The 27,550-nt window shown below is 40.8% G+C and overlaps 1 protein-coding gene and 2 non-coding genes across 6 annotated transcripts in view; all 3 read right to left on the bottom strand.

Annotated features, from left to right (window-relative positions):
• Nucleotides 1-27,550, bottom strand: part of LOC126210303 (uncharacterized) — a 120,024-nt gene that overhangs the window by 66,748 nt on the left and 25,726 nt on the right. For 2 of the 4 annotated variants that reach the window (XM_049939500.1, XM_049939498.1), the window contains exons 5-7: nt 24,759-24,821; nt 22,153-22,215; nt 591-704 (exon numbers count right to left, since the gene is read on the bottom strand). In XM_049939500.1, coding sequence (XP_049795457.1) covers nt 591-704; nt 22,153-22,215; nt 24,759-24,821 — 240 coding nt within the window. The remainder of the gene's footprint in view (nt 1-590; nt 705-22,152; nt 22,216-24,758; nt 24,822-27,550) is intronic. The other 2 variants (XM_049939499.1, XM_049939501.1) reach the window with 2 other exon arrangements.
• Trnas-cga (transfer RNA serine (anticodon CGA)) lies at nt 6,959-7,033 on the bottom strand. Its single transcript has one exon. It is a non-coding gene; the product is annotated as a tRNA-Ser (tRNA).
• Nucleotides 7,862-7,936, bottom strand: Trnas-cga (transfer RNA serine (anticodon CGA)). The gene has a single exon. It is a non-coding gene; the product is annotated as a tRNA-Ser (tRNA).

A 27,550-nucleotide genomic window follows, 5' to 3' on the forward strand; every position in this document is an offset into this window, starting at 1 on the left:
AAGAGTTACCAGTTTGGTAATGGAAGGAAATGTGTGCTGTGGGGTGGGGGTAGAAATAAGTTATCAATACGTAAACAGCTTGGGATGGATTTTGGTTACAGTGGTTCTGCAGAGGCCAAGAGGCTTCCACAAAATTTACTAGGGTGGAGAGCTGCATGCTACCAGTCTTCGAACTGTAGACCACAAGAAGGAAAAGCAAATATATATATATATATATATATATATATATATATATATATTTTTTTTTTTTTTTTTTTTTTGCTCAGTCATACCGGAATAACCTATTCTGTGACAATGTTGCCCTCCCACATGAACTCAGTTGACACCATAAAAAGTTAGAATATGAGAAGTACACTTTAGGGTGGTTTGGGTGTACTAATTGCTTAGGAATGAAACGGTTAGTAGAAGATAGGAAAAGATGGAACAGCATCCAACAAGTGGACAGGCTAATGGCTTAAAAAGCGAGAGAACAAGGTTTGTCAGGTAAAATTCGAGATGAGTACTGAAGTATAGAGCCTGGTTGAAGTTCTCAATGCAAGGAAGCTACAGTACTTTAAACACTATCACAATTTATTTCATAATGTACTCACCAGACACATGAGAGCATCGATGATGGAGTCCTTCTTGAGGGAGAAACTACAGCAACAGTCTTCGGGAAGTCCCCTCTCTGCATCAGTGATCGGTTCTCTGACTGGAAAGTTGCTCTGTAACAAAGGGATGATGGTCACATTTCACTTAGAAGCTTGAAGCACGATCAGGAATTAATGGGCAAGTAGTTATGATCGACCACACTGATTACATTGCATGGAGAGCTGATTGTGGAGTTTTTTGTTGTTATCGATCTATGTGACATTAAAAGTGTACATGCTTTTTTTCTATTTGGGCAGGAAAATAACTGATATATAGGATAGAGAGGATAAAAATTCAGAATGGCAATAGCAAGAGAATCATATGTGCAAAATATAAATTCGTTAACATCTAATGCAATTTTAAATTTAGAAAGTATTTTCTTAGTGTATAAGCCTAGAGTGCAGCCACTGACGGAAGTGAAAAGTGGGTAATAGACAATTCGGACAAGAAGCGGATTGAAGATTTTGAAGTACAGTGCTAAAGGAAACGCCGGAGATGGGTAGATTGCATAATTAATGAATGGGTACAAAATCTAACTGGGGAGAAAGAAAATACTAGGGTATGCTGAACAGTATTGTCTCTGAATTTTGTATGTGAAAACCTATAACACTTTTAAAAATAAAACAAACTTTCTTCACAGTCTACATGTTTATTCTTTTCGGCTACAAATTTAATTCTAAACATAGTCACCCTGGCGACGAACACTTTTCTCTCAAAGGAAGAACATCACTGTAGAATGTTTGACTCTGTTGACGGAGCCACAAACTGATCTCTGCTTGCATCAGATGAGCACTATTAAAGTGAAGTCCTTGAAGGTATTATTTAAGTTCTGGAAACAGATGCAAGTTGAACTGGCCCAAGAGGGGCTGTATGGAGCATGATACGAGGGCTGTCCAGGAAGAAAGTTCCGATCAGTAGCGAAATGGAAACCACTGGGATAATCCGTTAAAGCTTTGCACAGATGTGTTGGGCAGTGTCTCTAGTATGCCCGTCGAGCGTGTCGCGCCGCTCTCTTCAGTTTTGAGTGAACAGTGAGCACAAAAAGATGCGTAGGGAATAGCGTCCCCCGCCAAGTATGAGGGCCTGGTTAGAGATTTCGCCTGTGACATGCAGTCCACATAAAACAAGTGTCGAGCAGTTCCTTCTTCATGCCAATTCTCGGCCGCACACTGCAGGGGCAATGAAGACGCTCCTGCAGCGTTTCCGATGAGAAGTGTTTGACCACCCACAATACAGTCCGTAACTGGTTCCCCCTGAGTCTCATCTCCGCTCACAGGAACCGCTGGCTATGAAGACAAAATTTTTCCACAGACAACGATCTGCAGACCAGTGCAGATAACTGGCCGAAAGCACAAGCGGCTGCTTTCTATGACGAGGATATTAGAAAGTTGATACAACACTACGACAAAACTCGAAGATGGAGCGGCGACTATGTAGGTGGAAGGTGTACCAAACTGTTTTCACTGTGGTTTCCATTTCGCGAACGATCGGAACTTACTTTCTGGACAACCCTCGTATATGACAGTGAACCAAAGGTGAGGATTGTTGCAGATGTGACAGCGCCCGTGTGTGATCTGGCATTGTCGTGCTGAAGAAGACGGAGTGCCATGTGTGGACGAAACGTTCGAATTTATTCGGAGCCCTTTAGCAGCAGAGGGCTGCTGCTTGCAACAAGGAACTAGGAAAGTCGACCGAATATTGTGCATGGCATTTAATATCCCGACGTATATTGAGCACAAAATCAAAAATTCGAAGGCATTACTTTTCAGCACCCGCCCCATGTGTGTTACAATATGACTAAAAGGAGGGATCAGTAGATAGAATACATGCTGATGCATCAGAGAATTGTCAGTTAGGTAATGATGGGAAGTGTGTGGTGGAGGAAGGGGAGAATTAACACAGTAAGCAGTTTCAGATGGATGAGGGTTCAGGTGGTTCTGCAGAGGCGAAGAGGCTTCCACAGGATACCATAGCGTGGAGATCTGCATCAGACCAATCTTGGAACTGTAGGCCACAACAATTAAAAGGGAAAAAATCTTTTGCTCAGTCGTACCGCCGTAACCTGTACTTTGACAGTGTTTCCCAATCACATGATTTCAGTTAACTCCATAACGTAAACAGTGCCCTAACTATTTTCGCCGGGAAGAGTGGCTCCCTGTGCCATTGAAGTTAGAGCCCTCAAGTCACCTACTGTGATATCAAGTTGGTTGCATGTAGAAATCAGGGTAATTGGGGGTGAGGTTCTGCGAGAGGGGGATGTTACTTCAAGTGTCTGCACATCGAGGGTGCGCAGTCTGTCTTGGAAGGTAATTTCTTGTGGATGTCTGTACACTTTAGGTTACAAAATTGATTCTTCTCCGAAGAGAGGTCCCAGATCTTTCGGTTTCACGGTACACGTGCAGTGCCAAGCCCAGCTGGTGTGGGCTGATTTGCATTCCTTATCTGATCATAGATGGTATAGGCCACGAATGACGTCACTGTCTTGAAACCAAGACTCGCACCGGCCTCCACTTCCGGACGGCTTCTGAACTACTGTTCAAGATTTTGATCAAGGCTGTACTTCAGCAACTGTACATGCAAGAGCTTCAGTGCATTACAATCTACATCTACATATACATACATACTCCGCAATCCACCATACGGTGCGTGGCGGAGGGTACCTCGTACCACAACTAGCATCTTCTCTCCCTGTTCCACTCCCAAACAGAACGAGGGAAAAATGACTGCCTATATGCCTCTGCACGAGCCCTAATCTCTCTTATCTTATCTGTGGGGTCTTTCCGCGAAATGTAAGTTGGCGGCAGTAAAACTGTACTGCAGTCAGCCTCAAATGCTGGTTCTCTAAATTTCCTCAGTAGCGATTCACGAAAAGAACGCCTCCTTTCTTCTAGAGACTCCCACCTGAGTTCCTGAAGCATTCCCGTAACACTCGCGTGATGATCGAACCTACCAGTAACAAATCTAGCTGCCCACCTCTGAATTGCTTCTACGTCCTCCCTCAATCCGACCTCATAGGGATCCCAAACGCTCGAGCAGTACTCAAGAATAGGTCGAATTAGGGTTTTATAAGCGGTCTCCTTTACAGATGAACCACATCTTCCCAAAATTCTATCAATGAATCGAAGACGACTATCCGCCTTCCCCACAACTGCCATTACATGCTTGTCCCACCTCATATCGCTCTGCAATGTTACGCCAAAATATTTAATCGACATGACTGTGTCAAGCGCTACACTACTAATGGAGTATTCAAACATTACAGTATTCTTTTTCCTATTCATCTGCATTAATTTACATTTATCTATATTTAGAATTAGCTACCATTCTTTACACCAATCACAAATCCTGTCGAAGTCATCTTGTATCCTCCTACAGTCACTCGACGATGACACCTTCCCGTACATCACAGCATCATCAGCAAACAGCCGCACCTTGCTATCCACCCTATCCAAAAGATCATTTATGTAGGTAGAAAACAACAGCCGACCTACCACACTTCCCTGGGGCATAAAAATCATCCGGTTGCAAAATACAGATTAATTAAACCTTGACTATGGTTTCGACGGTTTCCAAACCGCCTTCTTCAGAAGATGTAGGACGTAAAATCACATTATCTATAGTCAATGTGGGAGTCGTTGACTCTATCTACCCGTAGTACATGTCACCATTTAAATACAGTATATAAAAGTAATCCCACACAGACTATAGATAGGGTGATTTTACGTCCTCCATATTCTGAAGAACATGGTCTTAAAACCGTGGAAACCATGGTCAAGGTCGTAAATGTTTACCTCCAAAGTGATGTTTCATCTTCTACTCCTGTGGAAGTCGTGTACTGCAATGAGGCGACGGAAGTCATGGGATACCCCCAAATGTCGTGTCGCACCTGCTTTTCCCCCACGGTAGTGCGATAAATCGACGTTTCCTGGACTCAACAAGTCGTTGGAAGTCTCTGCAGAAATACTGAGCTATGCTGTCTCTACAGCCGTCCATAATCGCGAAAGTGTTGCCGGTGCAGGATGTTGTGCACGACCTGCCTTCTCGATTATGTCCCACAAATATTCGGTGGGATTCATGTCGGGCGATCTGGCTGGCCATACCATTCGCTCCAATTGTCCAGAATGTTCTTCAAACCCACTGCGAACAATTCTTCCCGGTGACATGTTTGGGAATATGAAATGCATGAATGACTGCAAATGGTCTCCAAGTAGTCGAATATAATTATTTCCAGTCAATGATCGCCTCAGTTCGACCAGAGGATCCAGTCCATTCGATGTAAACACAGCCCACAACATTATGGATCCAGTCCATTCCATGTAAACACAGCTCACAACATTATGGTTCCACCACCAGCTTGCACAGTGCCTCGTTGACAACTTAGGTGCATGGATTCGTGTCTGCACCACAATCGAGCCTTACCATCGACTCTTGCCAAGTGAAACAGGGACTCATCTGACCAAGCCAACGTTGTCCAGTCGTCTAGGGTCCAACTGTTATGGTCAAGAGCCCAGGAGAGGCGCTGCTGGCCATGTCGTGCTCTTAGCAAAAGCATTCAAGTGAATCGTCTACTGCCATGGCCCATTAAAGCCATACTTCGCCAATATGTTCGGGGTACGTGCCACATTGATTTCAGGTATTCTTTCACGCAGAGTTGCTTGTCTATTACCACCGACAATTCTAACAAGGGAACCTCCCCATCGCACCCCCCTCAGATTTAGTTATAAGTTGCCACAGTGGATAGACCTTGAAAAACTGAACACAGATCAGTCGAGAAAACAGGAAGAAGTTGTGTGGAACTATGAAAAAATAAGCAAAATATACAAACTGAGTAGTCCATGCGCAAGATAGACAACATCAAGGATAGACAGAACTCAGGAGCGCCGTGGTCCCGCGGTTCGCGTGAGCACCTGCGAAATGAGAGGTCCTTGGTTCAAGACTTCCTTCGAGCAAAAAGTTTGATTTTTTATTTTCAGAGAATTATCAAAGTCCAGGCACTCACACATAACCAACTTCGCTCTCCAAAATTCCAGGACATGTCCAGATTTATTTGGACATATGCAGGATTTGACGGTCTACACACGGAAAAATTTGAAAACGTTAAAAACATGTTTTGACAGAGCACAGAGAAAAGTGTCCGACTGTGAGACTTTTGGATTCATTTGTTGCAGTTTATGTGACAAACTCTTATGTTTTCACCACTTTTTTGGGAGTAATTATCATATCCACAAGAAAACCTAAATCGGGCAACGTAGAAGAATCCTTTTACCCATTCGCAAAGTGTACAAGTTAGGTGGGTCGACAACATATTCCTGTCATCTGACGCACATGCCGTCACCAGTGTCGTATAGAATATATCAGACGTGTTTTCCTGTGGAGGAATCGGTTGACCTATGACCTTGCCATCAAATGTTTTCGGTTCCCATTGGAGAGGCACGTCCTTTCGTCTACTAATGGCACGGTTTTCCGGTGCGGTCGCAAATCACGGGCACTAAACTTATTACAGTGAACAGAGACGTAAATGAACGAATGGACAGATCATAACTTTGCGAAAATAAAGAAAAATTTTTCGCTCGAGGGGAGAGTTAAACCAAGGATCTCTCGTTCCGCAGCTGCTCACGCTAACCACGGGACCACGGCTCTCCTGGGCTCAGATCGTCCTTGATGTTGCCTATCATCGCGTGGACTATTCAGTTTGTATATTTTGCTTATATTTTTTTTATAGTTCCACACAACTTCTTCCTGTTTCCTCGATTGATCTGTGTTCAGTTTTTCAAGGCCTATCCACTGTGCCAACTTATAACTAAATCTGAGGGGGGTGCGATGGGGAGGTTCCCTTGTAAGTCAAAGCCGCTGGTCTCGGTTGTTAAGTGAAAGCCTTCGGCCACTGTGTTGTCCACGGTGAGACGTAGAACTTGAAATCTGGTATTCTAGGCACATTTTTGACACTGTGGATCTGGGAATACTGACTTCCCTGACGGTTTCCGAAGTGGAAGGTCCCGTACGTCTAACTCCAACTACCATTTGGCGTTCAAAGTCTCTTAATTTCCGTCGTGCGGCACAAGCACGTTGTAAACCTTTACACACGAATCATCTGAGTGCAAATGACAGCCCTGCCAACCAAGTGCCCTTTTATACTTTGCGTACTCAATGCTACCGCCATCTGTACGTGTGCATATCGCCATAACATGACATTTGTCACTACATTGTAACTGACTCACAGTGAAACAGATACTGGAATTTGCTGAACAACTGTAAATATCTTGAATGAGATTTTCACTCTACAGCGGAGTGTGCGCTGATATGAAACTTCCTGGCAGATTAAAACTGTGTGCCCGGCCGAGACTCGAACTCGGGACCTTTGCCTTTCGCGGGCAAGTGCTCTACCAACTGAGCTACCGAAGCACGACTCACAACCGGTTCTCACAGCTTTACTTCTGCCAGTACCTCGTCTCCTACCTTCCAAACTTTACAGAAGCTCCCCTGCGAACCTTGCAGAACTAGCACTCCTGAAAGAAAGGATACTGCGGAGACATGGCTTAGCCACAGCCTGGGGGATGTTTCCAGAATGAGATTTTCACTCTGCAGCGGAGTGTGCGCTGATATGAAACTTCCTGGCAGATTAAAACTGTGTGCCCGACCGAGACTCGAACTCGGGACCTTTGCCTTTCGCGGGCAAGTGCTCTACCAACTGAGCTACCGAAGCACGACTCACGACCGGTTCTCACAGCTTTACTTCTGCCAGTACCTCGTCTCCTACCTTCCAAACTTTACAGAAGCTCCCCTGCGAACCTTGCAGAACTAGCACTCCTGAAAGAAAGGATACTGCGGAGACATGGCTTAGCCACAGCCTGGGGGATGTTTCCAGAATGAGATTTTCACTCTGCAGCGGAGTGTGCGCTGATATGAAACTTCCTGGCAGATTAAAACTGTGTGCCCGACCGAGACTCGAACTCGGGACCTTTGCCTCTCGCGGGCAAGTGCTCTACCAACTGAGCTACCGAAGCACGACTCACGACCGGTTCTCACAGCTTTACTTCTGCCAGTACCTCGTCTCCTACCTTCCAAACTTTACAGAAGCTCTCCTGCGAACCTTGCAGAACTAGCACTCTTGAAAGAAAGGATACTGCGGAGACATGGCTTAGCCACAGCCTGGGGGATGTTTCCAGAATGAGATTTTCACTCTGCAGCGGAGTGTGCGCTAATATGAAACTTCCTGGCAGATTAAAACTGTGTGCCCGGCCGAGACTCGAACTCGGGACCTTTGCCTTTCGCGGGCAAGTGCTCTACCAACTGAGCTACCGAAGCACGACTCACAACCGGTTCTCACAGCTTTACTTCTGCCAGTACCTCGTCTCCTACCTTCCAAACTTTACAGAAGCTCTCCTGCGAACCTTGCAGAACTAGCACTCCTGAAAGAAATGATACTGCGGAGACATGGCTTAGCCACAGCCTGGGGGATCTTTCCAGAATTAGATTGTCACTCTGCAGCGGAGTGTGCGCTGATATGAAACTTTTGTAAATATCTTGTTTATAAAGGGCAGGGAATAGACTGTTCCAGCTTGTTACGCTTTCATCAGTTCAAATGTAAAAACGACAGCCTCCGCATAAACGTCCAGAATTTCTGAGAAATGAAGTGAACAATAGTACTACATGTGTAATAGTAATACAAATTGCTCAGCAGTTAAAATCAGTGTTTGACTTCAGTTATAAATGAGAAACGCTGTAACTGATGGCTCTACTTCGCATAACGCGTAATGACAGAAACTCAGCTGTCTGCCCTCCATCACATGACTTAGAAATGGTGTCTCTACCCGTGACGTAGCAGAGATAGGGACGTGTGTGGCCTATATGTATGTATGGCACGGATGTACACACATGTTAGTACAAGGGCTACAAACCCCTCACTGGTCCGCAAAGAAAAGAAAGAAAGAAAAAATACCATAATTTGGTTCACAAAGATTATGTTGCTGGCTTGCATTAGGCTTGAGACGATCAATAATGTAGAACAGCGATTTTAATTTTTAATATAACTTTTATTTCTCTCGAGTGCAAGTTCACAAAATTATATTACCGGTTCAAATGTGCTAGCATTCATCTTCCGATCTAAGACAGAATTTCAGTATTTGATACAGAGAACACACTTTCTTCCATCACTTATAAACACAACGGCACACAGTGAACACTATAGAAAGGGCTGTCGAAGTTTTACACTTTGCACAAAAGGATTACTAACGAATATTCTTGAAGACATCGAAAGATATTCACACACAAAATAACCCTGAAGAAATTCTAAATGAACAGATCGATATGAAACATAAACATTGCACAGAAAACTACAACGAAATTATCCCCACAAACACGAGATGAGTAGGAAACAAAATCTACAAACATATCAGAGATAATGTTACCATGAGATTAAAAATAACCGTTGGAAAGCTTACGTTTAAGGATGAAACAACACCGGGAAATTCTCAGAAACCTCGAGGAGTACAACACTATCTGCCATTTGTTGTTGTTTTACACTTTGCACAACAGGATTACTAACGAATATTCTTGAAGAGATCGAAAGATATTCACACACAATAAAAGGATTAAATTACATATGAGCTTAGAACCATATAAATATGAATCATTTAAAAAATATACTGCAGCTGATAATGACGAAGATATCACCTACAGAATACCGTATAAGCAAACAGCCTGTAACCATACAACATCGCTGACTCAACTGTGAATTCAGCTGTCAAGTAACGTCGTTATCATTATTTTTACAGGGTGTTTCAAAAATGACCGGTATATTTGAAACGGCAATAAAAACTAAACGAGCAGCGATAGAAATACACCGTTTGTTGCAATATGCTTGGGACAACAGTACATTTTCGGGCGGACAAACTTTCGAAATTACAGTAGTTACAATTTTCAACAACAGATGGCGCTGCAAGTGATGTGAAAGATATAGAAGACAACGCAGTCTGTGCGTGCGCCATTCTGTACGTCGTCTTTCTGCTGTAAGCGTGTGCTGTTCACAACGTGCAAGTGTGCTGTAGACAACATGGTTTATTCCTTAGAACAGAGGATTTTTCTGGTGTTGGAATTCCACCGCCTAGAACACAGTGTTGTTGCAACAAGACGAAGTTTTCAACGGAGGTTTAATGTAACCAAAGGACCGAAAAGCGATACAATAAAGGATCTGTTTGAAAAATTTCAACGGACTGGGAACGTGACGGATGAACGTGCTGGGAAGGTAGGGCGACCGCGTACGGCAACCACAGAGGGCAACGCGCAGCTAGTGCAGCAGGTGATCCAACAGCGGCCTCGGGTTTCCGTTCGCCGTGTTGCAGCTGCGGTCCAAATGACGCCAACGTCCACGTATCGTCTCATGCGCCAGAGTTTACACCTCTATCCATACAAAATTCAAACGCGGCAACCCCTCAGCGCCGCTATCATTGCTGCACGAGAGACATTCGCTAACGATATAGTGCACAGGATTGATGACGGCGATATGCATGTGGGCAGCATTTGGTTTACTGACGAAGCTTATTTTTACCTGGACGGCTTCGGCAATAAACAGAACTGGCGCATATGGGGAACCGAAAAGACCCATGTTGCAGTCCCATCGTCCCTGCATCCTCAAAAAGTACTGGTCTGGGCCGCCATTTCTTCCAAAGGAATCATTGGCCCATTTTTCAGATCCGAAACGATTACTGCATCACGCTATCTGGACATTCTTCGTGAAGTTGTGGCGGTCCAAACTGCCTTAGACGACACTGCAAACACCTCGTGGTTTATGCAAGATGGTGTCCGGCCACATCGCACGGCCGACGTCTTTAATTTCCTGAATGAATACTTCGATGATCGTGTGATGGCTTTGGGCTATCCGAAACATACAGGAGGCGGCGTGGATTGGCCTCCCTATTCGCCAGACATGAACCCCTGTGACTTCTTTCTGTGGGGACACTTGAAAGACCAGGTGTACCGCCAGAATCCAGAAACAATTGAACAGCTGAAGCAGTACATCTCATCTGCATGTGAAGCCATTCCGCCAGACACGTTGTCAAAGGTTTCGGGTAATTTCATTCAGAGACTACGCCATATTATTGCTACGCATGGTGGATATGTGGAAAATATCGTACTATAGAGTTTCCCAGACCGCAGCGCCATCTGTTGTTGAAAATTGTAACTACTGTAATTTCGAAAGTTTGTCTGCCTGAAAATGTACTGTTGTCCCAAGCATATTGCAACAAACGGTGTATTTCTATCGCTGCTCGTTTAGTTTGTATTGCCGTTTCAAATATACCGGTCATTTTTGAAACACCCTGTATAAATAACTGATGTAGTACAAGCAGCAAACTTATACAGTAGTGCGACAGTAAGTGAAACATCGATGTCATATGGATATCAAGACTACCTGATGTACGTAGCAAATCAAAATTATATAACTCGATAAATTATTTACTTCAAAATTTAAAATATTCTATCGAACTACATACTTTCCACAGATAACCTGAAGATGGCAGCAACGCTGAAGTGGGCCTAATGTAAAAAAAAAGAAACAAAACAAAAATAAACAGACGTGAACACAACAGTGTTCTGGATCGTAATATAGAAAAAAATATTGTACTATCTACTTGCAACAGGTACAATATGAAAAGAAAAGGATATGACAGAGAAGATAGCATAAAAGATTGTCACAGAGTAGAAGATGTCACATATTGTACGTTCAAGCACTGAATCAGGAAACTATTGTGTGTTCCGTGATACTGATGTTTAACATAAGAAGAGGCATGCATTTTCTAGAGACTGCCAGTAAATGCACCATTACATAATAAAATGTATCATATTAAAACAAACTTAAACAATTTACAAAAGAACGTTGGTAAGTTAAGTTACGAAAGTAAGAGCTCAGCTGCTGAAAATAATAAAATTTGGGGAGAAAATATAAGCAGACAAAACAGTAACTCTAAAGAGCAATGGATGGTGGTGCTTAATAAATTACGAAAACATTTGAAAAATAAAATACGACATCTATAAGAGCAGAGCTGTACTGTTAGAACGTTCATTTCACATTAGTAAATTGCGAGCGAATTTAACAAATAAGATTTAAAATGCAGTAAGAGAGGCATGGTACATTGTACCATCGATAAACACTGTTGCACTGTGGCATTTAGTAGTTTCGACAAGGGTTAGCCCTTCCTGTTCCGGAAAGAAATGAAAGATGCTTTTAAAACGATGACAAGAGTGAATTATGAGGAGCGGGCTGCCATCAGATCAATGGATCACGATCTGTTCGCCTGTGATCTATGGCTAAGGCTACCGCCACAAGAGCGTGTCTTCCACGCCCTTTAACGCGGGAATTCTCGGCGACATTATAGGCCACAGTTTGTTGATGGGTCTGTCCACATTACGTGTTTCCACATGCTGCTCGTCCTAGGACTTCTGTGTCCACGCGGCGAGAACGTGCTGGAGTGCATTCGAACTGTCTTTTTTTACTATTTTTTTTATTTTTCCACGCTGGACTTTGGCCACACCTGCGGAAAACGCACTACGTTTTATGATCTGTCTGGGGAAGCGGCTCCTAATAGGTTACATCGCAGTGCAGCGATCGGTGATATATCTGAATTCTGTTCATGTGCCTTTCTTGCATTATTTACATTAGTTACTGGAAATTGGAAATTTGTGGTAAGGTCTTATGGGACCAAACTGCTGAGGTTATCAGTACCTAAGGTTACACACTACTTAATCGAGCTTGAACTAACTTATGCTAAGGACAACACACACACCCATGCCCCAGGGGGGACTCGAACCTCCTACGGGGGGAGCCGCGCATTAGTTACTAATTACTGTATTGCATGTGTCTGCACTATGTCACCACTGTTTTGACAACCCCGCTGTGGAAGAGTTGGTATAACTTTGTGGAACAGTCTGAGTGCAGGTATTACTTATGACATAGCAGGGTAGAGAGACTCGGGAGGTCGCTGTTATTGGACTAAACCGCCGTCACATCACTGTCGTTGTAGCCCTCTTGCTATGTCTTACTAAGTGTTAAAATGGAGCGTCTGGAAAGCCCAGTAGTGATTAAGGAAGTGCAGAAACACCGATGGCTGTACAACACTTAAGACAGAGGGTACAAGAACAGAGATAAAAAGGGAAATCGTTTAGGGAGAAAAGTGGGGTGGAATGGATGACGAACAGAAATAAGATCTTGATGAGCGCTGACAGTGAATATTTCATTAATATATTATAGACTGAAATATCTCCATGAATAAAATGTCACCGAGCCAGTTCTTAGACTGAAAACACTAGTCTTCATTTGTGTAACAAACCCAGTGCTGGGTCACTTTCACTGCATGTCCCCCCCCCTCCTCCCCTTCCCCAGCATAAAGTCAAGGTCGCCACCCCCCATCAGAAGGTCAAAGTCAAGGTCACAAGATGGCAGAATGTGGTAGAGAATATGGTGGAAGGTGGTGGCATGTTGTGGCAGACAGGATGGCAGATCATGAAATCAGACAGTTTGTGGCACTGCAGCCACCTGCCTCGAGGTGTTACATCAATCGAGTTACTTGCGTTCTGTTCGCCTTAGGGGCAGGACCATGAAGTGACAGCAGAGATCAGCTGGGCAGAATAAGAGGAAGAAGAACAGAACTATCTGTAAGTATTATTAACCATCATTTCTGATTGTATGTGTGTACGAGTAATCATGATCTTTCCTTTTTCACCACCACAATGTCCTACTGAGATATCAGAGCAGGACATGCAAGTAATCAAGTTCCCATATTGTGCACCATCCCTTGTAGAGCCACAACAGTGCAAAGGTTCTGTTTACCACGCCACCATTTGTTGAGCCACTGCAGTTGGCAGCTGGCTACCAGGTATATCTGATCAGAACACACAGTTGCTGTCGCTTGTTCATCAAGCGACAGCAACTGGTTTACAGCTACTTGTCACGACATATAATTTGACTGCCAGTAGATGGAAACTTGTGGATATAGGCATGTAAGTAGACAATACTAAGTAGTAATGGAAAATGAGAATGTCAAACATAGTGTTAAAGTGCATTTTTGACCAAATGTGTTGGAACAAGCTATTTCGTGCAATGCTGCACATCAGTGCTCACATGAAAACAGAGTAAGACACATCCCATCCTCCCATCATCCTAGTTGACATTAAGGTAGCCACCATAGATGTCTTTGCGAAGAAAGCACTTGAGATAGAATCTAGAGACTCATCCATTTAGCCATGCAATTCAAGTGCTGTGAACTTATGTGACGAAGGGGGTGCTGCATTATGTCACCACATTATGACCCACAAGGGTCAGTCTTGGGTCCTTTGTTGTTCTTATTATATATTAATGACTTGCCATTCTATATTCATGAAGAGGCAAAGTTAGTTCTCTTTGCTGATGATACAAGTATAGTAATCACACCTGACAAACAAGAATTAACTGATGAAATTGTCAATACTGTCTTTCAGAAAATTGCTAAGTGGTTCCTTGTAAACGGACTCTCACTGAATTTTGATAAGACACAGTACATACAGTTCCGTACAGTGAATGGTATGACGCCATTAATAAATATAGACCTTAATCAGAAGCATATAGCTAAGGTAGAATATTCCAAATTTTTAGGTGTGTCCATTGATGAGAGATTAAATTGGAAGAAACACATTGATGATCTGCTGAAACGTTTGAGTTCAGCTACTTATGCAGTAAGGGTCATTGCAAATTTTGGTGATAAACATCTTAGTAAATTAGCTTACTACGCCTATTTTCACTCATTGCTTTCATATGGCATCATATTTTGGGGTAATTCATCACTGAGGAATAAAGTATTTATTGCACAAAAGCGTGTAATCAGAATAATAGCTGGAGTCCACCCAAGATCATCCTGCAGACATTTATTTAAGGATCTAGGGATATTCACAGTAGCTTCTCAGTATATATACTCTCTTATGAAATTTGTTATTAACAACCAAACCCAATTCAAAAGTAATAGCAGTGTGCTTAACTACAATACTAGGAGAAAGGATGATATTCACTATTCAAGATTAAATCTAACTTTGGCACAGAAAGGGGTGAATTATACTGGCACTAAAGTCTTTGGTCACTTACCAAATAGTATCAAAAGTCTGACAGATAACCAACAAGTATTTAAGAAGAAATTAAAAGAATTTCTGAATGACAACTCCTTCTACTCCATAGAGGAATTTTTAGATATAAATTAAGAAAAAAAATATTAAAAAAATTAAAAAAATTAAAATTAAAATAAAAAATAAAGAAAAACAAAAAACACAAAAAATAAAGTTGTTATATTAACTTAAGTATGTTGTTACATTAACCTAATTATGTCATGTATTGGAAAATTTGACTCGTTCCACCATCATTACGAAATATCGTATTCATGATCCATGGAACTAGTATTAATCTAATCTGTCTGTTAGACAGTCTGAATGGGTGGCAGCTGTATGTTAAAGCTGCATTAAGTGGTGATATGTGCTATCTGTGTGGGCACAGTTCATATGTGAATGACTTAGAGCAGTGTACAAGAACATGCATTTGTGCAGCATCTACATCTGAAACCTTAAGTATTAACTCCATACATGAATTTATGGCGTATAAGAACCAGTTATTTGGAAAATATTGTAGATGACTTACTGCACCCAATGTACAATGAAATAACATTTCAACACAAATGAGTTCCTCGCCATCAATCATGAATGAGGTTTTGATACCTAGTAAATGCAGAGCAACAGTGTCGGTTGTTAATTTAAATGAAAGTATGCTGCAAATTCTGAACACTGAAGCGTCAGCCCATACTTTGAACACATTCATTAAATCACTGCAGAAGGAGAATTGTACACCGTGCGAGGTGCCTCAGTCGTTAGCACACTGGGCTCGCATTCTGGAGGACGACGGTTCAATGCCGTGTCCGGCCATCCTGATTTAGGTTTTCTGTGATTTCCCTAAATCGCTCCAGGCAACTGCCGGGATTGTTCCTTTGGAAGGGCACGGCCGGCTTCCATCCTCATCCTTCCCTTATCCAATGAGACCGATGTCCTCGCTGTTTGGCCTCTTCCACCATATCGACCCAACCAAACCCACCCAACATCTGCAAAACGTCTTGTTAGCAGTTTACAGTTTTATCTGCTTCATATGTTGGCATCCCAAATTTACAGCTCATCGGATCATATAGTACAGTCAAGAGCCTTAGCCACCTCAACAGTTATTTTACAGTCTCACTTCAAGAACAGTGAACTAACGTACTGAGCTCTACATCTGCAATGGAACACCGATATCTGTACCAAGTGATAATGTTAGTGGAGTGTAACAAAATATCTGTGTTTTACCTTGAAGTGGCAGAACCTGACTAGGCCCATCACAAGTCCTGCATTTCCATTAGAAATGGGGACAGGTACATGTCATTCATTGCAACTCAGAGGAGGGTAATAAAAGGAAGAATTAACATGGGGAATGAGTGTTGATTAGGAAACAGATTATCATCGTCGTATTAAATAGCTGAGTAGACACTTACATGTTTTTCATTTCTTCCTCTCGTATCCCTTCCACTGACAGACCCCGTACCTTTGGTGGGGATTACTGTTAAGAACATGTTCTTAAGAGAAAATTTTATGGAAGAAGTGAAGCTGTAAGACAGCGTCAGACAGCGTTAAAATGTTAACTGAACTGTTTCTTGAAATGTGCTTGAACTGTGTTACAAACTGTTAGTCACTTAATACAGAAAATGGCGAACGGAGAGACTAAGAGCTCAATTTATAATGACCTATGCAAACAATGTTAAATTACATTTGTGTGTGCGATCCTTGGATTATGTGGGTGCTAGTGTTGATTTCATTGCGTGACAAGACACGGCTACGCAAGAGACAGTGCAGTGGGATGACTTCAGAAGTGGCCGGTGACAGGTGTGAGATCAAGCAGTCCAGCTGCAGTGAAAACAACACCTTAGCAGAGATAAAGCAGTGGTAGATGCAGCAGTCCTGAAAGTTGTACGTCACCCCATCTTCAGCGACGGCGGTTAGCAGAGCATCTCAATGGCATAACGCAGAAAGAAGCAGATTCTAGTATGTTTAATGTTTGCATTGACTAGTGAAAGGGTCTGAGTAAACTGAATGCGGTTGCAGCGTATAGTGTAATAATTGCTATATTGAGAAATAGTTTTGTAAGATTTCCAAATATTACTTGCTAAATGGCTAGCGAAGGGAAGGGAAGATACTTTTTTTAGTAATAGTTAAGGTGTGCAAACGGATGATAGTAGGGAAGATCCTTTGCACCAGCTACAAGAATTTGCAAATAGATAATACTGGCTACTACCCCTCTGATCTGATATAAAAAGAGGATAATGATGTTGGAAATAATGTTCAAGAAAATGTAGAGTCATTTTTAAATAATTACACTGAAAATGAAAATGATATCATGTTTGATAACAATGACATGGTAGACTGGAGTGAATAAGCCAGAGAAATAGGGCCTGGCGTCGACATTTCAAATTAATGGACAGTCAGGTAGTGTAGTTTTAGCCACAGCAGTGCATCAGCTTGTAGTTTGCCAAATGAGAATAGTAATTAAGGTAATAATGTGGAGGACTAGATTAAAAGTCAGATGCATACAGTGATGAACTTTCTAAAATCAAGAATTCAGGAAGTAGAAGGGCATAACAAACTCTTCAAAAGCTAGATGAAGGGCAAAATGAGCTCAATAAAAATATCAAGGCATTGGACAAAAATATCACAGAACTTGAAGCTAAAATTGACAACGTTATCAAGGGGATCCTTGAAGAAACGAAAAAAAAAACAATTATTTAAGCATTTAAGTGAGTACAAGTATGAAATAAATAATAGGATCAATGAACAATCTAATATTCATAATGAAATGAACAGCTCTGATAAGCAAGTAGAAACCCATTCAGTTAGTAACAATTATTTAGAACCAGAGACTGATAATAAAGTATTTAATGTACAAAATAATGTTAGCGAAATTTCGGACATAAAGGATCAAAGTAAACACAATAGAAGTGTATCGAAACAAAAACTGAAGTATGTAAACTCAGTATTATTGAAGAGACGTCAGATACTAAATCAATATCTGAAAAAACATGTTAATGTAGTAGTAATATTTCCTAAGTAGAATACATTTGCAAATACAGTGTAATTGTGATTCATATCGATTTGAGAGGACTCACAGTAAATGTTAATATCTTTGCAAAAGTAGTTAAGGAAATTGTGGGCACTAAAGTCACTCAGCTTACTGGGAAGATTAAATCCAAAGCAAAATCGCAATGTGACTGGGGGGAACGAAAATAATTATCGTTAGTCAAAGTGAAGCAGCAGTTTGCATCTGCGTAGACGGAGTTCGTGCTGTGTCAACAGAAAGGAACGTGCAGTCACTGACATTCATGCATCCCTTACACGTATACATTCCAATTATGTGGACGCAATGAAAAACATTCGATTAGATTAAAAGTAAATTTGAAGTCAGTGAGGTGAGAACAGTGGTTAACAAAAGCAGACACAGATTTAGAGGTGAAAGTAGTAGTTGGCAAAAGGAAATGCAGCGTTGTAGCGTCACGACAGGTAAAGTATGAATACCGACCTCATAGAGCACTGCATCTGTTGCACTGTTAGCTGACTGAAGACCATCCGGCGCTCGCGTTATTGGCAATATTATTTAATTTTCCTTTCATATTGCCTATCATCCTCTTCGTTCATTGAGAACTAAATGTCATCTTTATCATTCTTCCCTGTCATAGAAGAAAAAGAGAGCTTTAACACATGGGAGGAGTTTAAAGAGTAGTAAGGCAAATGGAAGAATTTACATGTGCGAGTTGTGCTTCTGTGAGTGTGTGTGTGTTTCCTACTGTAGAAGAAGGCCTTTTGACCGAAAGCTCACATGTTTAGCAGTTTCTTTGTTGTGCATGTCTCCTCTATGTGGTGAGTAGTAATGTATACGTTTCACAATATTTTCATTATTTCAGCCTCGATTTTCCATTGTTTGCTTTTAAATAACACAACTACGTAGGTGAAATGGAAAACGAACTTCTGCATAACAAAGAAAAATGACCTTGTAAAACAGAATACAAATCAGGAATTCAGAAACTGAGTCCCAAATATTTTGATGATACGTTGACACTCTCGTTCACTCCAGAAAATATATCGAAACTTCAAGCCTAAGAAATAAGTTCTTACATAACACAACTGTAATTGACATAGCTACTTAACATTTTCACGCAGTGCATGTGCAGCAGAAGTTTTGCTGACCATAACATGGCCAAATTTCAGGTAAATTTACAAACAGAACAGGCTCGGATTAGAGAAGGGTGGGTAAGGAACTCGGCCGCGTTCTTTCGAAAGAACCATACCTGCATTTGCCTTAAGCGATTTAGGGAAATCATGGAAAACCTAAATAAGAATGGCCAGTCACGGATTTCAACCATCGTTCTTCCAAATGCGAGTCTAGTGTTCTAAGCGCAGTATTACCTTGCTAGGTGTCTGTACTGAGACATACTTTCTTTTTTGTTTACTGCATGTATTTCACTCCCTTCCTCTACAATTTTAACCCTCTACAGCTGCCCCTACTACCTGAGAAGTTACTGTCTGATGTCTTAACAGAAGTTCTATCATCCTATCCCATCCATCCTTCTTGTCAGTTTTTCCCATACTTTCGTTTCCTTACCGATTCTGCAGGGAACCTCTTCGTTTTTCACCTTACTAATCCACCTAATTTTGAACATTCTTCTGTAGCACCACATCTCAAACGCTTCAATTCTTTTCTATTTTGGTTTTCCAACAGTTCACGTTTCACTGCACATACAGTGCTGCGCTCCAAACGTACATTCTCAGAAATTTTTTCCTCAAATTAAGGCCTATGTTTAACACTAATAAACTTTAATTGACCAGGAATGCCCTTTTTGCCAGTGCTAGTCTGGTTTTTATGTCCTTCTTGCTCCGTCTGTGATGGTTACTTTGCTGCCTAGGTAGCAGAAAGACTGTTCATTCCATTCATCAGCTCCTGTAATTCTTTTCTACTTGCAGGGATGATAGCAATTTCATCAGTGAATATTTTCACTGATATCCATTCACCTCGAATTTTAATCTTACTCTTGAATCTTTCCTTTATTTCCGTCATTGCTTCTTCGATTTACAGACTGAAAAGCAGGGGCGAAAGACTACATTCTTGTCTTATGCTATTTTTAATCTGAGCATTCCGTTCTTGGTCTTCCACTCTTATCGTTCCTCCTAAAAGCAGTAATGATAAATTCATAAACACATAATCAAATTATCTGAAATCAGTAACTATATGTAAACCAAAAAGTGGCTACATTTAGGTACTATTAAGAACAAATCGTAGTACAAAGAGACATATTTACGAGGTGTTCACAGCTTAGATGAACCTGTCCATATTTCATACCTAATCGTATTTTTAAATCTATCTTTATAAGAAGAAGGTGTGCTATACAAAATTGTAGAAAAAATCAATTTAAAGGCCAAATGTCACGTCTCACAATAACATACGTCTTGTAACTCATTTTCCACGCAACTGGAAAGCAAAAAAATACTTCGCATAGATAGGAACACATCTTCGGTTTCCATAAGGCTTCTGTGTGGTTTCCACAGAAATATAAGCATACAAAACCCGCCTTCGCCTCTGTTGGAACATCTGAAGGCAGCATAGCCTAGCACAGTTTCTGAAGTTTGCAGAATGACATTCAGATCACCAAATACATATGGGACAACTGACAGCACGCATACATCATTACAGTACTGATTTCATCTCAGAATACATTCTTATTTCAAATCGTATTTAAGCTCGCACTCATAAACTCTATGCAAAAAGCTGTCCTATTAAGTTCAAACAATACGAGTACGGAGAGCACAACACATTTTTGAGTAACTGAAATACCTTCTGATCGTTTCCAGAAATCTTCAAAACAATAATCGAACGTTGGAAAGCACTTCCAACGTACGACTCCTGAAAGATATTTGCCCATTCACTCATTACTCGCGCCAACTAAGGTGACGACTCCCGTAAGAGTTCGGGCAAAGTGTGCGCTTTCGCACAGAAGGAGGTCAATGGCCGGGTATACGTCAACTATATGAGGAAAGTAACCGTTCTGAAAGGATACCAATGATGACCAAGCAGCTTCTCTAGAAAAAAATGATAATTAATCGAAACCCTCAGCTGCCAACAGGTGTTGTTGATATACCTCAATGGGGAGAGCTGAAAATGTATGCCCCGACCTTTCACAACAGTTACTTATCTTCATATAGTTAAAGGCTACCCGGCCATTGACCTCCTTCTGTGCGAATGCGCACACTTTGCCCGAACTCTTACGGGAGTCGTCACCTTAGATGGCGCGAGTAATGAGTGGATGGGCAAATATCCTTTAGGAACAACTATACGAATGTAGGTTGTGGACAGTTGGGAATGTGGGTCTCACGGGACGCGTGCAAGGGATAAGACCTGCAGGCGCACTATCCTCTGTGCCCTCGGTGGCTCAGATGAATAGAGCGTCTGCCCTGTAAGAAGGAGATCCCATGTTCGAGTCCCGGTTGAGGCACACATTTTCAGCTGTCCCCATTGAGGTATATCAGCAACAAATGTGGCAGCTGAGGGTTTCGATTAATTATCAAATCACAAGGTGACTGGCTACGAAACATACAAAATGAAACCTTGTTGACTTCAATTCACCAGTAAGGCACTTAAAAGTGACAGTCACTTCAAAGGTATTACAGCTTTTAGATTTAAAATAATAACATTTACTTGCATGTTTAAGTGGGCGGACGTTGACGTTGACGATATACACCTGTACGAAGTCAATTCGAAATAAATTCGCCGAATGTGAATGTGCAAATAACTTGGTCTCAGTTGTGTTACATATAGGTGTACTACATATTGGTGACAAATGAAAAGTCCTAGCGGACCAGGACTCGAACCCATACTTCCCACTTATCGTAAATGAGTTCACTAATCGTGCACGCCTCCCGGGCCGACCGAAAGTTCTGTTATGTAAGATTGTCTACTTCATTGTACCATAGTCTCCTACATTCATCACGAAAGACTTGCAGCTTTACTCTGTAATCCCCCGCCAGAGAGAAGTGTGACATACGGACATATGCAAATTTGGGTCGGTCTGGGAGGCGTGTACAAATAGCTAATCGTTAAGGTAACTGTAACGATTAGCGGCAAATCCATGTTCGCGTCCCGGAGTAGCACTTACTTCTAGGTGTGAACAATAGGTAACAAATCTACACCTAATACAGCTGAGGCCAAGTTATCTTCATTCAGCAAATTTGTTTCGAATTAAAATAATACCACAGAAAACTAGTCAAAATTGTACCACGCAGCACAAAAGAGAAAGATAGGGATACAAGTTTTGATAACAAAAGATCTGAAGATGTTTGGTAATTTATTCTTTCTCCTTTCCTGACAAAAGAGTTGCTGTGTTTTAGTTACTAGTGAGATATTCTCTGAATATTAACAAACAAAGTAATAGCTCATATTAATATACTTACTGGCTCTTGTCTGATTGCAGTCCCAACACTGGCAGAATTTGTTTGTTGGTTTGGATCCGTTTCCTATGAGAAAAGATAAGACATAGTACAAAGAACAAACTGAGAATACACGATAAAAATTAGGTAATAAGTTCTGCATCTGCGGAATTTTGCATGTGTAAAACTCTAGCCTGTATTTGAAGAAGAGTTGTTTTGTTTTGTTTCATTTAATTGAAGCTACATGAAATTTATAATTCTTGGATTGAAGTTGACAATTAAGCCAGTTTTAATTGTTCGGTAGGGACTTTCAGCTTATGTTTACGACAGTTATTTTCTGATTTTATTCCTAGAACCTTAGTTTTATTTATATGCTTCCTTTACATACAGGACACGAAAATGACAATATTTCGGAAATTCAAATTATATACTTATTCAGAATTTTTTAGCACATTGCTGCCCTGTCAGCAACTGTGATAGACTAATATTTTGAAGAATCAGCCTGAGTTGCGCAAATTTTCTGGTCTTTACCAGGCTTCGGCTAAATCAATCTAACCTTCTTCAGAAGCGTAAAATTACTATACCATGCCAGAGTAAGGCACAGTCAACATTAAAATTAAAACCGACATGGTACCACGGTACTATAGGTTTTAATTTAAATGCTGACTGTGCCTTAATCTGGCATGATACAGTGATTTTATGCTTCTGAAGAAGGCTAGATTAATTTAGCCGAAACCTGGTAAAGACCAGAAAACTTGCGCAACTGAGGCTGAGTCTTCAAAATATATACTTATTAATTTGTTTCGCCCAGTAACTTATTTTCAGTCCATTGTTTGGACATACGATATAGGACCAGTCAGGCGTAACTTAATCTACACTACACAAAAACAAATTGTAGTTTAACATTGTTACCACAAATCTCCAAAAGCTCTTGACCGATTTGTTTCCCATTATTGCACGATTAATAAACTTACGGACAGACAGAGGCTAAATTTTTTTTGAATAGATGTCGTGAATCAATATATATGTAATTTGTAAGGCGGAAATGCTTTTAGTAAAAATTTCGAAAAGTTGTTGGCAATTTCATTTAAAATTTTTGCATGATGCGTTAATAAACATTCAGACTGGTAATGGTTATAATCCGCCATTTGGAGATCAAATGCAGCCATTCATGTACTTCATGTTTCAAAACAACGATGGAATTTTTGTGGACGACCGTACGTCATATCATCAGACCACAATGTTTCACGATTGGTTTGAATATTTTGCCACTCAGATGAATCCCATAGAACGTTTATGGGACATAATCGAGATGTCAGTTCGTGCACAAAATCCTTCACCAGCAACACATTCGCCATTATGGATGGCTATAGAGAAAAAAAGGCTCAGTATTTCTGCACCGGACTACAAACCGCTAGTTCAGTCAGCTGCTGGAGGGGATCAGATACGATATTAAGACGTATCCCATACCTTTTTTCTCCTCAGTGTATAGGTCCTATAAGTAAATAATTTCTGGTGGTTAAGACTATCAAAAACCTCAATAAGATGCACAGCCAAAATTCAGATAGCTCTAACGTTTTCATGTTTCTCAATTATTTCTGAGTTATGAAGTTATGAATTCTTGTCAGTCGTGTTGTTAGAAACTGCAAACTGATTACAAACATAGGTGTGAATTTATAAGAAAAGAGCTGAAAACATTCTCTAAACAACACACCAACGAAGCACAATAAGGCAAAAAAGTCACAAGCTGGCTGACAACGAACCATACAGAATGCAATCTTGTTGACTTCAAGTCTGAAGTAAGGTGCTTAAAAATGAAAATCACTTCAAAGGTATCACAGCTATTAGATTTAAAATAATAAATATTTACTTGCAGGTCTGGATGGACGGACATTGATGACGAATTACAGCAGGACGAAATTAATTCGACATAAAGGTGCTGAATGTAAAATAACTTGGTCTTAGCTGAGCTAGGTATCGATGTACTACCTATTGGTGAGATATGAAAATTCGTGCCAGAGGGGGACTCGAACCAGAAATTTCCGCTCTCGACTTAACCATTACGCTATCCACGCACGCTTCCCAGACCGATAGAGTTTTGTGAGCGTGCACATGAGTGTCTACATGAACATACCACAGTCTCCTAGTTTCATCACTAAATACTTGCAGCTTTACCCTGTATTCCCGCACCAGTGAGAAGCGTGACACACACATGTGGAACTTTGAAATGGTCTGCGAGGCGTGCACGTATAGCCTATTGTTTAGGGGACCGCTCGTGACAACCGCGTAAATCGTGTTCGCGTCCCACTCTGGCACACATTTTCATGTTTCACCATTATGAACGCGGCCAAGGCCATGATATTCGCAATCATCGAGTTTATTTCGAATTAAAATAATAACACAAAAAACTAGTCAAAATTGTACCTCTTTATCACAAAAGAAAGGAAGGCTTTCTTAGACTGAAGTTGGCTGAAAGGAGTCGACACAAGTCTTGATAACAAAAGATCTGAAAATGGCTGGTAATTTAGTCTTTCTCTTTTTTTGAGAAAGAAATTGCTGTCTTTTTATTGCTATTGAAATATTCCCCAAATATTGACATACAAAATAATTTCTCATGTTAATATACTTACTGACTCTGGTCTGCTTGTACTCCCATCCCTGGCAGAACTTGTGTGTTCTTTTGGAGCCTTCTCCTATAACAAAAACTATTAAATAACAAATTGGAAACAAAGCATACACAACAAAAGAGCAGGTAGAAAGGTCTAGATGTATGGACTGGTGAATTGTAGCCTGCATTTGGAGCAGAGATTTTTTGTTTTGTTTTATTAAACAGAAGCTTTAAGAAGTTTATAATTCTTGGATGGAATATGAAGACAAAGCCAGTTTTAATTGCTCTTTAGATGGACTGATTTATTCGGTTGGGAACTTAAGTTCGCCTTTCTATAGATACTCTCTGTTTGTAGTCCTAGAACCTAGATTTTCTTTACAAGCTGCATTTAGATACAGGACTGGAAAATGACAATATTTCAGAAATTCAAATCCAACTGGAAGTACTGTTGTGTTAGCCACTCATTCTATCAATTATTTATTTATTTCTTTGTTTCGCCCAGTAAATTATTTTCAATGCAGTATTTGTACATATGATATAGGACAAGTCAGGCGTAACTTACTCTATACGACTACAACTCAGGCGTAACCTAATCTATGTGACTACATAAAAACAAGTTGTAGTTTAAATTTGTTACGAAAAACTTCAGAAAGCTCTTGACCGGTTTAATTCCTGTTTTTACACGAGATTCTAAAAATTTTTCGCTCAGGCAGAGGCTAATATGTAAAGGGACACCGCTGTTCGGAAAATCCTCGAAAATTTATTGACCACTTGATTTCAATTTTTTTGTATTATGCTCTAGTAACATTCAGACGTCTGTTGTATAAAGGCTATGTTCTGTTTTAAACAGCAATGTAAAGAAACCAATTGCGAGAAAGGAAATGCAGTGCCATGAAGATGTACAGTTTCGTTTTCTTTTCTGCATTCAGTTTTAACATAGATATCAGTGCATTTAAACCAGTAGAAAAATTGTTTCTTACACATATATTCTTTCTCCTCATACATAATTCTAAATAAAAATTGTAGACACAAGAGTGTGTTGTTTCGTTTTCTTAATTGCAGTCAGTTTTAAGAGGAAACAGGAATATTTATGGCTTATCAACTTATGATCAAAATGTTACTGTACTATAGAATCTGAATCGTACAAAACTTTGCAATCCTACCTGTTCACAGACTGAAACTATGAGAAATACACTCATTGAAGCTACTAGCCTCACAAATACAGCACCTGGAGATACATCTTCTGTAGTCCTTATATTCGTGATTCCAATCGATTTAATCATCCATTTTCGTGACTGCTTTTCTCAGTCGAGGTTTCATTTAAGGTAACAATAAACAAGGCAGAGGGTCAGGGAGAGAGAGTGGACAGAGAATGGTGGGGGACTAAGTGGATAAAGAGAGAGAGGGAAAGGAGGATGTGGAAAGTGAGAGGGGTGAGGAGGAGGATATTCAGAGAGATTGGGGAAGATGGAAATGGACAATGAGAGGGGGGACAAGGAAGAGATGGACAAAGAGAGTGGGCAAGATGAGGAGCTATGGACAGAGAGAGAAGGGAGAAGGAGATAGGAGGTATATACAATTCATATACACAATCAGCAACTGAAAAGCATTGCCAGGTTCGCTAGTTAATGCATAATTGCTGTAATTGTTAAATGATACTACATGATCAAGACAATCATAGCAGATAAGAACATAAATACTCTGGGAGTGAATGAGACCTCTCACCAAAACCCAGAAGTGTTGAGTTGACTGGCACACACACACACACACACACACACACACACACACACACACACACAAAGCTTTCAGAATAAATATTTTCATGAGCTAGAGTGTATGGTCATGTACACACCCACTTCCCAGCTCCCCTGCACACACATATATATCTCTGTACCCCAGATGCACACTATGAGGACTGCAGTTCTGCAGGTGGGCTGGGGTGGGGGTTCCACTGTGTGAGGTTCGATGGATGGAGGCAGGAGGGGGGTTTGGGGAGAATAACTAACACCTGAGAGAGAGGCAGCCAGTCAGTTTGCTGGCTAGGAGTGTGGGATGGAGGGGTGCCAAGCACATAAGGCAGGCATGTAATGTATGGATGCTGGAATTGGTGGAAGGCAGTGCAGCATGGGTTGATATGCTAATGTGAATTAATGTGTGTGTGTGTGTGTGTGTGTGTGTGTGTGTGTGTGTGTGTGTGTGTGTGCGCGAGCGTGCGCGCGCACGGGCGAATTAAGAGACATAGAGGAAGCAGAGGTCAAAGAAGAAGTATTTCATATTACTTTAAATGTATTAAATGTTGGTATGCATTTCAAATGAAACATGTCATTGTGTAACAACACAAATATGGTTCATAGATTTTTATTTGTAACTGCAAAACTTTGCTAGCATTGTAAGGAAATAATGCAGACGATTTTCTAATATCCCTCAGATTTTTAGATGACGTGGTCATCTAATTTAGGGCTCTGGGTGATTTTGATTAGTATCCACAGGCTACATACAATGTAAAATAAAATATAAAGTAGGCATAGAATTTAAATGATAATGATCACATTCCTTAACCTAAAAAAACCTTTATCTATTTCAGGAAAGTAATAAAGAACTCACTGAGGAAGCCACAACTCTGGTGAAACATGTCTGAGTCCCAAAACTAAACAGTAATTTGTATACTTACAAAACGGCGGACCCATACTTAATTCATTATTATTCTAAAAACGGCAATTCCACTGCGATGCTGTTAGCATCAGAAAATTGTATATATGTTACAGTCTCAAGCTACCAACCCCTCTAAATCCAGCAATAAATAAATTTCACATT

Source organism: Schistocerca nitens, chromosome 10 (genome assembly GCF_023898315.1).
Source record: "Schistocerca nitens isolate TAMUIC-IGC-003100 chromosome 10, iqSchNite1.1, whole genome shotgun sequence".
Lineage (NCBI taxonomy): Eukaryota > Metazoa > Arthropoda > Insecta > Orthoptera > Acrididae > Schistocerca > Schistocerca nitens.